The following is an 11,224-nucleotide window of genomic DNA, read 5'->3' on the forward strand; positions in this document are numbered from 1 at the left end:
TGTCAGAGTTATTTACCTGTTGATTGAAAATGTGAGCATGATTATAATCATGAGCGTATTTTCGTGAGATAGTTCTTCTGAAATTTGTTACTCACGCACATATTCATTTTGTGACGCACGCCCGACATTTTATTGATTAGTCAGGCACAATCACGCTGTTGCCATCAGCATGACTTATGTCTCACTTGTGTCACGTACACACTTCTACTTAGTACCTACCTTAAGAATTTAAAACTCTGACATATTTTCGTAGTCAACTGAATAAGAAACTGAATCCATGACAATCTGACAAATTGTAATATTTAATTTGTTCTTTATTAATGTAATACATTAGGAATTACTAATTAAATATCTATATAAAACAATTAACCACGATATCTTATAAATTCATACTCTCGCCCGAATGAAATGTTTCCAAAAACAATATATTTTTGTAGATAAATTTCAATAAATATCGCGAAATTAGCTCAGTTCCTCATAAGAATTTTAATTTACTTATGATGTTTCCTCCACATGTTTCTACAGTTAGAGGACAAAGTAAAATTTTGAAAAATTTTTACCATTAGAATAGTTCATTGTACAAGTAAAATTTTTCGAAATTATAAGGAAAATTTCACGGCTAAGTTACATTTCATGTGAGACCAAGTAAAGAATCGAGATGAATGCGATAAAGTAAATAAAATAAACATGTTGGCCGTCTAGATTTCCAAACCTTTACAGACATATAGCCGGGAAAATATTAAGCATTCCATTTATTAGGACAAATACAATTACATTAAAAAGGTGAAATACAATTAATGGTACGTTCAGTTGAATACTTCTATTCGTTGATAGACGCACCACTGTTAAAAAAGACATCGTTATTATCACCCTTATTCGTGAAGTCGCCCTCGCCGTCACTTTTCGTCTGTCGCCACTAATTGGTATTCCGTTCGTCGATATATTCTGCTATCGACGAAAATCGGTATTCCTGGTGTCGCTTTTTGTCGCCGTTAAATTTACCAGCGACGAGTTTAGTGATTAATATTTGAATAAGTTTTTTAGACTTTATTAATCGAACAATTGGAAATAAATTTAAAAATGGAAATTGGTAAGAAGTAAAGTGACTAATGTTCAAAAATTACAAAAAAATGAAAAAGGGAACTGACTCCAACGATTTAAAACCAATTGGAACAAATGGTTTGTAGTTCAATGCCTTTTGCCAAATTGTAACAAATGGTAGAAAAGCTGTAACTATTATTAAAAAAAATCTATATTGTTCAAGTATTTATTTCAGCTTCCAATCATTGAGGAACTCATGTTCTATATCAAGTACACCCAGAAAAAAGTGCCTTCGAAACTAAAGGAAAAAATTTTCATCAATATAGTTTATCCATTTTATTTCCATTAAGGTAAATTTTTGTGAAAAATAATAAAATTTACTCGTTTCAGTAAAAAAATCCTAAACTGTAAGCAGTTAGGAATAGTTCATTAACTAGAATAAGGCATGGAATTTTACTCATACTATTTTCTTCGCTGGGTATAAGAATTTACTACTGAAAAAGAAAATTTTATTCACCGATAACAAAGCATTCGTAAAAATAAACAAAAACCGAACTAAAACCAAGTTTCCTCAAAATTAGTAAACTTTCTTATAAAATGATAATTGCGACTTCCTTTATAATAGAAAGTTTTTCATACATACGAACAACACTTGGCATAGAAAAATATTTTAGTTCATTCGTACTAAGAAGTATGCTATCCTTTCAAAACTTAAGGAAACACACTTGTTAGAATATAGGAAATTTTCCTAAATTTCTATTGTCTACCTGTAATCGATACCTGTCATCGTAATCGATGTGTTTGCGCGTGGGTGTAATCGATATATTTGCGCGTCGGTTGTTTTTTTAGTTGGAATCGCGTTGTTTTGGTATACGGAGAGATTGCTAAAAAATAATATGGTAAAATAATATAATAAATAACAAATAAAATATATAAAATATTTGTTATTTTAAATTAGTGAGAAAAATTTTCGTTTTTTTTAAATAAATCTATCAATGTTCGTGATAGTGTATAAAGAAAGAAAACACCAGCAGAATAACAACCCTTTCATTTGTCTTCATTTTGGAATCTTCAATTATCAGGTAATATTCAGTGACGCTAACCTTTTGCAACAAAAATGTTTTATGATTTTTTATATTTGTAGGTATTGAAATTGTAAAAGGAGGACAAAATCGTTAGGCAGCAACTTATTAAAAGTGAAAAGTACAAGAAGAAGAAAAAGTGCGTTTTACAGTTGATAATATCACATGGAAATTGGAAACAGCGGAATAATAAACTAATATTTCAAGGAGATTCGATGCTGTTGATTCTTAATAAATATATTCAATATATTAATAAAACATGTCTTTTATTGAAGATAAAATTGCTTATATAAATAAATAAAATTGTATTTAAAAACGAAGGTAAGCAGTTCTAATTATGAAGTAAAAGTTTTACCACAAATGTGTAAGATTTGTCGAAATGAATGAAAAAATTCCAATAAAATCATTCCATATATGAATTCAAATTAGTTAAATTTTTTCATTCTGTAGTATAGTGGTATATAAATATAGGAAAATGTTAACTAATATATGGAATGCATTATTCCTAATTTCTACGAAAATCACATCGTTCAAACAAATAAAAATGTCTTTGGCGCTATACGAAGTTCAACTTTCTTCACAATGCGTTCATTTTAACTTAAAGAAGGGGTCACTTTTTTCTGGGTGTAGCTTGGAGCTGACCACGATCACAAATCTTTTGATATAAAAATGCGCTACTTATAAAGATCTGTATATATAGTAGTTATGGTCGTCAAATTCACATCATAAGGTAATTACTATGTTCGCTATTCGCGTTGACATTTTCATGGTTACTTTATTAAAACAGTTCAATATAAAGCAGACAAATTAACTCAGTTTCTCAGCGCAGTTTCTTGTCCCTTTAGATTTCGGAAAGATTTTACAAGAATAAGTTGTTTTCATTTATAATTTTGATTATTTAAGGAAAAGTAATCGCGAAAATAAAGTGGTTTTCAACTCAAAACAGAACATAGTACCCACCTATAGAAAAGAAAACTGCACAATTAAAGTAAACGAGTTGATTTTCAATTCCATTTTATTAATAGAAACCCTTCAAGGCAAATGTATTTTATTTAGCACCAAACTTAGATAATGTAAATCATTTACCCGAGTTAAATTTATCATTTATTTTGATTTTCCAAGTCAACATTGGATTACAAACAAACAGCATTTTAAACGCAAATAATTAAAATTCAGTTTTGCACATCAGCTGATAGTTTTCTTTCGCGATGATCCTTGTGCCATTTATCTCAGCGTCGTCGCCATTTTTATAGGTTTGGAAGCTTTTACTGTCCTCGAATATATATCAACATTTTTTTCCGCGTCAAATTAAATATTTTTCTTGATTTCCGACTTAAGGTGGGTATTAAGTTCGAGTTTAGCCGATAAAATCAAAATCATTTATTCACTAAAGTGAAAACTAAATCAGTAAAAAAGCCATAAAATTATACATATTTGTTGCAGATTTCATTATAACTTGATGGGGAATATCTCAAAGCAAATTTTCACAGTTAAAATGGATTATTAAAGAAAAGTGATCGTGAATAAATGACGATTTTAGCTGCTAAACTTGATCTTAATACCCACCTTTAAACCGAAAAAAAAATTGTACATCAGCTGATTGTTTTCTAGTTTAAAAACGACTAGACTTAAAAGCGAGAGCGAGGGCGACTTCAGGAATAAGGGTGAATATAAATTGAATTTTATTTGTAAATCTGATTTATTCACATAAGTTTTGTTACGAGTTTAATCATATGAAAATCGTTGGAAAGCCTTTGCTTCTTTGGATGACTTTCTTGCTTATTTCTTATGAGAAAGCCTTACAATAAATAAACGTTCTTTTAGTTGATTATTAATTTGGGTTTGAAAAAATCACGTTTCTGGTCGTTGCTTTACTCCCTTGGAAATCATTAATCAATCTTCTACCCAAATACGCGCACCTGTCAATACCTCCAGAACGGAATAACACAAAACTGGTTTGTTGGGCATACACTCATTTTGCTTTCGTCCAGTTCGTTCGATTTTGTTATTTTAAACCCATACTACAAACTACCAGGAAAATTCATTGTTGCGAAGAGGAAGGTTGGTTTGCTAATGAGGTACCATTGTTGCCACTTTCGGCACCAGACTCTGATTTGCGTTGTGTAAGAATTTGCAAAAAATATTCACCAAATACGGAATGATTGTAAGCTATAACCCTTTTTAGAGCGCTTGTATATGATTCTAGCTCGTCTTTGAAATCAACGTATCCCGGCGGGGGTGGAGGTAGACCAGCTTTCGATCTAAGCGCCAAACGGAAATACGCCTGCAGACGTTTCCCTGAAAATTCAGAATTGCTACTTAAAGTAGAATACCCAAAAAAAAATTATCGACGTCACTTACACATTAACTGCCGCACCGGCGAATCTTTGCTGGCTATTTGCATAATTTGCGATCGAAGCATAGATTCTGCTGCAGTATCCATAACAGATTGGTTCTCCTTTTGTAAATACTGATTGATAACGGATTTAATCTGTTCCCATATATTTTCTATAGCCTCTGACATTTCTCTAAAATAGGAAAAGGATGATTATATTGAACAAATAGCTTATTGATTGGCATACTTGTTGTTGGTTACACTTTGAAGAAGAATTTCAATTTGCTTTGCCAAAGCAATTCGATTTTCCGAACGTTGCGATATTATTGGCACAGCAGAACAGATGGCAATTAAAGATGATGCTATACATAAACGATTTGCACGTTGTCCCAATTTTAGAATTCGATCTTTGTCAGTGGATATAACCTCCGGAAAATCCAGATTCTCAGGCCAATCCATAAGCTCCATGTAAGCATTTGAAATTGTTTGATCTGCAGTTGCTTGCCCATTTTCCAAGGATTGTGGGCGATTACGTTGAAGCCAATTTTCAGTGGCTGGGAATCCGACTGTAGAAAATAAAATTAATATTTTTAAATTAATTTATTATGAGAATATTCTTACATTTGTAATACTCCAAATATTCTTGGAACTTTTGTTTTTCATATTCAACAGAGTTTGCCATAATTTCATTGCGAGAAAAGTCCAAAAGAAAATTAGCCATATCCAACTTCATAAGAGTCATCATTTCCAAGATGCCTTTAAAAGTGTCAACGACATCCTCAATGTGTGCCAATTTTTGTATATCCTCATCTCTCGCAGGGGCACATGATTTAGCCATAATCTGGACAACAAAGTCAGCATAGGATCTGAAGTCAAGTACACCTTTATCTGCTTGCTGCCGTATAACTGACTCATCCAGAACTTCATTAATATGTTCTAAAGCTCGTTTATTGTTAAGAGATATAATTTGGGGAAAACATTCCTTGATTTCTTGTAAAAGTTGTATTGCGTATTGATATTGAGGAGGATTTGCACTCAATTGTTCTCTTAAAACATCCCAAAAGGCTTTATGCATACAATCCTTTATACGTTTCTCGAGGCTAAAAAAGTACAGAAATGTACAAATATTACTTTTTATCACTGATAACAATATTGTTGTCATAATAAAATGTTTGGTTTGATTGATTCAATTTTTACTTCATCGGGTATATTATTATATATTCTTAAGCCATTATAGAGCAGTAAATTTCGACCAAAAGTTGTTGAAGAAAAACATAATCTAAAATCAATAGCATTTCTTAGATTATACGGTTTTGCATCTGCGTGTGTGAAGAATAAAAACGTTTAAAGTAGTTCGGTTGATATATTTATTTAAGCCTCAAAAACTACAACTTTATCTTTGTAAGCACTATTCATTAAATATCTTCTTGAAACAAAAAATGTATACTTTTCGACCATTTCAAAGTCTATGTTTGGAGTGTTCGACTTTGTCGAAATTTATGCAAATGCAACTTCCCGTGTACAAATTGGTGTCTCTGATCATATATAATATCAATGTCTATCTAATTATAACTGGTCGACATACGTATAGTAAAACAAACAAATTCTAACTTATTATTTTAGGCTGAGTTACATACCATGCGTTAATCCGTCCGTTGATTGATGAGTTGAATTTTCTCTTTAAAAGCAACAGCTCGGTTAAGAGGGCCAACCCTACCATCAACGCACATATTAATGCATGGTATGTAACTATACCTTAAGACTTTTACATTATGAATGTATCGTTACAAATTTGTTTAATTTTAAATGACTTTAACAAATATTTGCATCATGGATAAAATTTTTGAAAATATTGTATAAAAATAGTATCGACGAATTTTTAGACAGTTTTCTACATCGAATGACATTTTCCAAACCAATAACCATACCTGTCTTCTGGTGGCTCATAAGGCTGCAACTTAAACTCTGGATTTAAAGCAATTTCATGAGCCAATTCCATGTTTTGTATATTTTTAACAACATCTGTTAGTTCATCCAGCGTTATTACTTTTGGGGGACTTCCATCCATACTTGGCAAGACAAAACGCGCCATTCTGTATAGAACCAAATTCAAAAATGTAGATTATTTAAAATGCTTAATCTTTCATAGTTTTTCTCGGAAAAAATGCATATGAATACAATGTGCAAAACTTACTTGTCTGAACATTCACTATCTGTGCGGGAACGTAAACTAGATGTTCCAGGGGATGTTCCCAATATATTTTGGGGTACACTCTTTTCATTTTCGCCAGATCCATTGGAATCCATCCTACAAACAAAAAAACAAAACCATTCAAACTACACCTTTAGCAAAATCGTATACACTTTTTGCACAATAAACTTTCTATCAACACAAAATAGATTTATGTATGGTAGAGAATATAGAGAAGGAAGTGGAGTTAACTGGTTTTGTGCCGTAGTTAACCCCCTCCACTATGCACTCCATTCGACCTACCTTGATATTGAATCAGCGGGCATATTGTTTTGCGTCGTTGGTTTTTTAGCAATTCTTGATAAGAGAATTCAAAGCGCTTTTCTTTCAGTTATAAATGCAATATCTTTTAGTCAATTAAACCAGTCACCACCTCTTCATATAAGAAAGACTTGTTACAATAAATGTTGTTATGACCAAAGGAGGAACAAAGATTTTTTTCTCCACACAATTTAGTGAATTATAATTGTGGCAGACTTAAGCACCATACCAACATACAAATGACAAAGGAAATTTCTTTGTTTAAATTCTCCTAAATATTCCTCTTCATAACAAAATCAGCAAGTGATGAAGCCTGAAATTTGAAATAGTAGTTAAAACAATTCTTTGTTGTAAAACAAAAAATATGTGTTAGTGTATATAAATATTTCCTCTGTGTGAATCTCTTTGTAATACACGTTTTTGCAAAATCCCCACTTCCTACTTTTACACATGGAAAAATGACATGTAATAAAGGGTGATTTGTTAAGAGCTTGATAACTTTTTTTTAAAAAAAAACGCATAAAATTTGCAAAATCTCATCGGTTCTTTATTTGAAACGTTAGATTGGTCCATGACATTTACTTTTTGAAGATAATTTCATTTAAATGTTGACCGCGGCTGCGTCTTAGGTGGTCCATTCGGAAAGTCCAATTTTGGGCAACTTTTTCGAGCATTTCGGCCGGAATAGCCCGAATTTCTTCGGAAATGTTGTCTTCCAAAGCTGGAATAGTTGCTGGCTTATTTCTGTAGACTTTAGACTTGACGTAGCCCCACAAAAAATAGTCTAAAGGCGTCAAATCGCATGATCTTGGTGGCCAACTTACCGGTCCATTTCTTGAGATGAATTGTTCTCCGAAGTTTTCCCTCAAAATGGCCATAGAATCGCGAGCTGTGTGGCATGTAGCGCCATCTTGTTGAAACCACATGTCAACCAAGTTCAGTTCTTCCATTTTTGGCAACAAAAAGTTTGTTAGCATCGAACGATAGCGATCGCCATTCACCGTAACGTTGCGTCCAACAGCATCTTTGAAAAAATACGGTCCAATGATTCCACCAGCGTACAAACCACACCAAACAGTGCATTTTTCGGGATGCATGGGCAGTTCTTGAACGGCTTCTGGTTGCTCTTCACTCCAAATGCGGCAATTTTGCTTATTTACGTAGCCATTCAACCAGAAATGAGCCTCATCGCTGAACAAAATTTGTCGATAAAAAAGCGGATTTTCTGCCACTGATTTTGGTAATAAAATTCAATGATTTGCAAGCGTTGCTCGTTAGTAAGTCTATTCATGATGAAATGTCAAAGCATACTGAGCATCTTTCTCTTTGACACCATGTCTGAAATCCCACGTGATCTGTCAAATACTAATGCATGAAAATCCTAACCTCAAAAGAATCACCCTTTATAAGGCGCATAATTATTCTTCTTATGCTTAATATGAAAAATACAAAAATATTGTTTTCTAAATTTTACGATTTCATTTTTAAACTCATTTCCAACTAATTGGGAGAGACATATAAGACCTAAACTACACAGAAAAATATCACCAATATTGATTGATGTTGGAAGCTTTTTCAATTAAAAATTAATTGATACAATTACTTCTTAATCAAACTAGAAACATTAAGTGAATTATTGAAAATGTTTAATTAAAAAATTAATTAATAAAAATAACTTTTTATTCAAACTCGGAAGGTCTAAGTTAAAAAACGAAGGAAATTTTTGTAATTTTAATTAAAAATTCATTTGAAACAATCAATTTTTTAATCATACTAAAAGCACTAACCCCATTTTCATGAAGCTCCGTTCGTGCTACGTTAGCTAACGAACTTTTAAACCCTACTATGGACATATGTATTTGACACCTTGTCTATATTAAAGATAAGTTAAAGCCTAACGGCCGTTAGTTAGTATGAAAGGCATTGCAAATAGTTTCGTTTTTAATAAAAAATTTAGTTTTGCAATCAACATCAATTAAATTTTTAATTGAATCAACAAGTTCTAATCAAGTATTTTGTATGCCTAATTAAAACCGTGATTGATTATATCAATTTCGTGATTAAGAAAATTTCAATTAAAAAATAATTGGAGCAATCAATTGAATCAGAATTTTTTTTTCTATGTAGTATAAGTCTACAAATACATATATCGTAATTGACAGACGTTAGGCAACTGTCTTGAGTATTTTTTTTTACAAATGTACTTTATCAATATCTATAAGAGTATATGACAAATAGTTGCAAACTCTCAATCACTTTTTAAAACAATTGTCTAATCTGCATATATTCTATCTAGAATTAGATAGTTTCGATTTTGTATTTATTCGTATGGATTTTCTAGCTTATGTTAAAAAAGTGTGTTGAAAACCAATGACAATAATTATTTCATTCTACGTAATGGCTGTGCGCAGTACTTATTGAATTGTCCAGTGGTAAAATTATATATTATTTCAGGCCTTCTGAGACACTCAATAGGCCTGGACACAACTTTTTGCAATTAGTAACATTCTCTTACATACAATTGCTGGACAAATTTTGCTCAGTTTTAACCTCGTGCTAAGATGTGTGATCAAAACAGAAAATTACCTATTATTTTAATAATCCTGGCTAACGTTATTTAACATTCGACGTTTACGCCGAAACCCATTTTGATTTCACTGTGAGTAAATGAGTTTTAATACAAGAAATATTGCATAATCAATTCGTTCGTTAGAACTATTCATGTTCAATAAAAATATAATAGTACGGATATGTTTACACTTTTTATTAATAATATGTCCAATATGGCTACACTTTAAATTTAAAAAGATAGGCAACTACTTGGTTACGAAGTCTTTTTCATGATGTCATATGCAATGTACTCAACCCAATATTGAAATTTGTTTATATTCACTCACTCCATATGAAGGAAATATATACATATGTAATAATACATATACAATATAATGACTTTATGTATAAGGCCGTGAAGTCAACATCACTAGTACTTGAGGGCCTTATACATGTTACACTTTACCCTTTAATGCAGTTATGTCTAATGAGTGCGAGCATCTTGCCTTTGATTCACTACGTTTTAGTATACAAAGCTTTTACATTTTACAACATACAAAATATTAGGAAATTGGTACAAGGACGTATACTTTAAATTCGTATAACACAAAAAAAAAAACATTTCCACAACAAACCAACAGTGAAATGGGCTTATTTTCTAATTTATTAGGTTTGTCTGCTTAAATCACTAACTGAATTCTTATAATCAAATTTCTTTGTTTTACTTTGCAACAAAAATCTAAATCTTACCTTTAGATATACCGTGTATTTACTGTTAAGACTTCCTAAATCACATCTAAATATGATTCACAAATTTTATTCCACTGAATTACAATTTTTCAAACCGTCGAAAATACTACCTGCTTCTACAAACTTCGAGAATTGAAAATGAAATGTTTGCCTTTTTCTTTTGTTGAAAAATGTAAACAAATGGTCTTTGATTCAATAAACGGTGATGCCATACCATACCAATATCATGAAATCATATGCGATGATCAGGGTAAACTTATAAGGTAGAATCAGTAAACCAAAAACAATTTTATGAGTGTACCATGGCTGAACAAGAAGGTTAAATCATGGGCCCATATGATTACAATTTTTTTATTTCGACAAAATTTTAAGATGTCAAAATCATATGTTTATGGTGATTGTTGCTCTCCAAATGACACTGCATAGCAAATGCATCTCAAACAAACTCGCGCATTCATAGCTGGAGAATTGTTCAAAGATGACTTGAGTATCTTGATAACATATTCCAGACCCAAAATACCAAGCACATCAGTTTTTAAACTGCATTATAAACTGGTTTTGTTAATAGATGGCGAAGATCCATTTGACTGACTTTCATTCTTAACTTTGGTGGGTATTATAGTCTTATTTGTCTCATATCGGCGTTCCTCGGATGAATTATCCACTTCACAATCACTCATAGGTGACGTAATTAAATTTGAACCTTTATTTTGCTCTGGATTTTAATTATTTTTTCAGGACAATTGAAAGAATAAATAATTGCCACTTTTACCAATGCCATACGATTCTTTTATCAGCTGATTTTGACTTCTTAAAATTGTAAACAACATATTGAAATTTGTTGTTTTTGTTATCGTGATTCAACCTCCTTATTCAGCCATGGAGTGTACACTGGGCGATCAAATAACCCAATAAACACACGATGAGCGTTTTTAACAAAGACTTTGTAATTAT

General features: G+C 31.7%; 1 protein-coding gene and 1 long non-coding RNA gene across 3 annotated transcripts; one reads left to right on the plus strand and one right to left on the minus strand.

Annotated features, from left to right (window-relative positions):
* The first annotated feature begins 1,897 nt into the window (after nucleotides 1–1,897).
* On the plus strand, nucleotides 1,898–2,443 carry LOC142232310 (uncharacterized). The gene is made up of 2 exons (XR_012721091.1): nucleotides 1,898–2,123; nucleotides 2,186–2,443. It is a non-coding gene; the product is annotated as an uncharacterized LOC142232310 (long non-coding RNA).
* Nucleotides 2,444–3,782: 1,339 nt separating this feature from the next.
* Nucleotides 3,783–10,429, minus strand: LOC142232309 (T-complex protein 11-like protein 1). 2 transcript variants are annotated; one of them, XM_075303059.1, is made up of 8 exons: nucleotides 10,271–10,429; nucleotides 6,953–7,283; nucleotides 6,653–6,766; nucleotides 6,387–6,551; nucleotides 5,080–5,558; nucleotides 4,706–5,024; nucleotides 4,485–4,651; nucleotides 3,783–4,421 (listed from the first exon to the last, which is right to left on the minus strand). In XM_075303059.1, exons 2-8 carry the CDS (start codon nucleotides 6,973–6,975, stop codon nucleotides 4,165–4,167), a joined length of 1,524 nt encoding a protein of 507 aa, XP_075159174.1. In that variant the 5' UTR covers nucleotides 6,976–7,283; nucleotides 10,271–10,429; the 3' UTR covers nucleotides 3,783–4,164. The 2 variants fall into 2 exon arrangements, with proteins under 2 accessions (XP_075159174.1, XP_075159176.1); XM_075303061.1 differs by lacking the exon at nucleotides 6,953–7,283 and having other exon boundaries at nucleotides 10,271–10,426.
* Between the last annotated feature and the right edge of the window lie 795 nt (nucleotides 10,430–11,224).

Source organism: Haematobia irritans, chromosome 3 (assembly GCF_050003625.1).
Source record: "Haematobia irritans isolate KBUSLIRL chromosome 3, ASM5000362v1, whole genome shotgun sequence".
Taxonomy (NCBI): Eukaryota; Metazoa; Arthropoda; class Insecta; order Diptera; family Muscidae; genus Haematobia; species Haematobia irritans.

Coding starts and splice junctions, on each gene's coding strand:
- LOC142232309 (XM_075303059.1), bottom strand. CDS start 6,975: ATGCCCGCTGATTCAATATCAAG. Junction 6,552..6,652: donor GATAGTGAATGTTCAGACAA/GTAAGTTTTGCA, acceptor GGTTCTATACAG/AATGGCGCGTTTTGTCTTGC. Junction 4,422..4,484: donor GCCGGTGCGGCAGTTAATGT/GTAAGTGACGTC, acceptor CTGAATTTTCAG/GGAAACGTCTGCAGGCGTAT.